This window comes from Gavialis gangeticus, unplaced genomic scaffold (assembly GCF_001723915.1).
Source record: "Gavialis gangeticus isolate Ggan-Ray unplaced genomic scaffold, GavGan_comp1, whole genome shotgun sequence".
NCBI classification, from domain to species: Eukaryota; Metazoa; Chordata; order Crocodylia; family Gavialidae; genus Gavialis; species Gavialis gangeticus.
The window spans coordinates 38,065,484-38,068,592 of record NW_017729004.1 but is presented as its reverse complement, the minus strand read 5'-3'; the positions used below and the strand labels follow the sequence as shown (position 1 = coordinate 38,068,592).

The 3,109-nt window shown below is 46.9% G+C and overlaps 1 protein-coding gene across 2 annotated transcripts in view; it reads right to left on the bottom strand.

Moving 5' to 3' along the window:
- LOC109291307 (UPF0061 protein PFLU_0444-like) overlaps window positions 1–3,109 on the bottom strand; it is a 45,560-nt gene that overhangs the window by 22,162 nt on the left and 20,289 nt on the right. For both annotated transcript variants that reach the window (XM_019508256.1, XM_019508257.1), the window contains exon 10: window positions 2,468–2,551. In XM_019508256.1, the coding sequence (XP_019363801.1) occupies window positions 2,468–2,551 (84 nt within the window). The remainder of the gene's footprint in view (window positions 1–2,467; window positions 2,552–3,109) is intronic.

Sequence of the window (3,109 nt, the reverse complement as noted above, 5' to 3'; positions counted from 1 at the left end):
AGGGATTGGGGGGGCTCAGGGAGTTGGGGCCATGTGGAGCAGGGATTGGAGGGGCTAGGGGAGCAGGCAAGGCTGGTGCAGGTCCTGCCCACGGTCCCCTCCCCCCTCTTCCAGCCCCCTGACCCCTTACTTACCTGCAGTGGAGCCTGGGTCCAGCCCCCTGCAGCTGGCATGCTGCCTGCCCTCATGGGCAGGCAGAGTGCTTCAGCACCGGGGCGAGGGCTAATCACAGAGATGCTCTGCCAGCCAGGATGTCTCTATAGAGGACCCAGTATCTGATTGCCACTTTTTTTCCCTCTGTGGGGTTTTTTGTCTAATTTTGCCCCCATGCTGCAAATTTGCAGCGCAGGGAACATTTTCTCATTCCTGCATGTACCTCTTGCAGCGTCTCAAAGGGGTTTGACATGCTGCAAGAGGCATGTGCGGGCTCATCTGGATGCGCCCCATGAGGTTATCCAGTCCAGTTCCCTGCTCAAGGTAGGATCCCTGGCTAAACCATCTGAGCCTCGTCTGTCAAACCTGGACATTTCACAACTTCTCTAGGTAACCTGTATAATGCTTGCCCGCCTCATAGTCAGAAATCTCCTAATCTCTAACCTAAATTTTCTCTGATTCTCAGTTTAAGGCCATTGGGTATCTATACACAAGCCTGACACCTGCTCTGACGCATTCTAATTAACTGAGTCTGCTGGGTCATTCTAATTACAACACACCAGCAGCTTCAGCATCATGTGTATTCAGCGCCCCTGCATTTTAAAATGGTGGCGGGGGTGCTTTAACTAAAGCTTGTTGAAAGCTTTAGTTAAAGTGCTCCCGCAGCCATTTTGAAGTGTGGCATGGTGAATACATGAGACACTGTGAGTTTTAATTAAAGCAGCTCCTGAGAGCTGCTCTAGTTAAAACGCCTCTCCCTAACTCTGGAGCATGTGTAAAGATGCCATTGCTCCTAGTCCTGGACCCTGCAGCCACAGAGAAAACTCTGTCTCCCATCCTCTTGATAATCACCTTTCAGGTATTTGAAGACTCTTATCAAATCCCCCTGTAGTCTTTTCTCTAGATTAAATAATTTCAGCTCTATCAACCTTTCCTCATCGGTCCTGCTTCCCAGACCCTTAATCATTGTTGCATGGAACTCTTTCCAATCTGTACACATCTTTCTTAAAGCCTGGGGCCCAAAACAGGACACAGTACTCAAGATTTCATAGACATTAGGGGCTGGAAGGGACCTCATGAGATTGTGTCCAGCCCCCCTGCCACAGGCAGGAAGTCTGCAGGGATCAGATAATCCCAGCAAGATAAACATCCAAATGCCTTTTCAATGAGTCCAGAATAGGTGCTTACACCACCTCTGGGGGGAGTCTGTTCAAGACCTTGGACACTCAGACTGTAAAGAAGTTCTTATCGAGTCTGAATCGGCCCTCTAGAAGTTTGTGGCTGTTGGACCTAATTATCCCTTGGGGAGCCCTAGTGAACAACTGTTCTCCCAGATCCTGGTGCACCCCCCTTATATACCTATAGGCAGCCACCAAGTCCCCCCTGAGCATTCTGCATCGGGGGCTCATGTTCATCTTGTGGTCAATCCAGAACCCCATGTCCCTTTCAGTCGCGGTGCTAGTGAGCATAGCACTGCCAAGCCTGTAAGTATGATGCTGTTTTTTTTCTCCCAAGGTGGAGTACCCTGCATTTCTCTACAATGAATGCCATCAGGTTTTGGTCTGCCCACTTTGCAAGCGTGTCCAGGTTGACCTGTATCCCCAGCCTGTCCTCCAGCATGACCACCTTTCCCCAGAGTTTAGTGCCTCCACGAACTTTGCCAGTTCGCATCTGATGCCCGAATCCAGGTCATTAATGAAGATATTGAAGAGTACTGGCCCAAGCACTGAGCCCTAGCCTGAGCCTGATGAGGCCTCACCAGTGCTGAATAGCGACAGAATCACTCCCACCCTGATCTGCCAGTGACATTCCTGCTAATGTAATCAATATGCTGTTAGCCTTTTTTGCAAGAGCATGTGGTCAGTTCATATTCAGCTTAAGATCCACTACAACCCTTCTTTGCACTACTGCAGCCTAGCCAATCATTCTCCAAGTCTGTTTTTGTGCCCGCAATTATTCCATCCCAAGTGCAGGACTTTGCACTTGTTCTTGTTGAATCTCACCTGACTGGTTGTGGACCATTTTTCCAGTCTATCCAAGTCCTGGATCTTTACCCTGTCCCCAACAGAGTCTGCAGCTCCACCCAACTTGGTAGCATCTGTAAGTTTGCTAAATGTGCAATCCCATCATCCACATCATTAACAAAGATGTTAAACAACATCAGGCCCCTGGAGATCCCCATTTGATACCTCCTTCCAAACAGATACTGAGCCATTGATGACTATTCATAATAAGAGATAATAAGGGATAACATAATAATAAGGAATTTTATTTCCAACAAAAAAATGTATTCAGATATATGTGCTGCACTCACCTGGATCATAGGACTCCATAAAACCAAACGGGCCATAATCTATTGTTATGGATAACAAACTGAAGTTATCTGTATTGCACACACCTAGAATTACGCAACAATAAAAACAAATATCAAAACAATGAAGCTTTTTAGTCTCAGGACAATATATCAGAATTCTATTAGAAAATTTGCTGAAAGGCAAGTGCACCGGATCTAGATCACAGTAGGTACTTTTATACCCATACCACTTTAATCTGCATATAAAGGGGAGCATCAAATAGACAGGCTGAAATAAATAGTATTGATAAAACTGCAATATTTGCTATTAAAGATCAGCCATTTCTACAAATCTGATCTCTACATTTCCAACCCCTGGCACCAGGTTATCCAGCCCCACAGGACATGAATAGCCCTGCACACTCACTTGGACACACAGGGCACTGCAGGGCCCAATCCTGGCAAGTAGGTTAAGGAAGAGGCAATGTGGGATCTTAGAGCCTGATCTTGGCCCAAGGGGTCAAGTGGAAGTGGTGCAGGGCTCCAATCCCAGCATACAGGGCCAGATGAAATCTTTCCTTTATGTATTTGGTTTAAATAAACTATAAAGGACACACACACACACACACACACACACACTCTCTCTCTCTCTCTCTCTCTCTC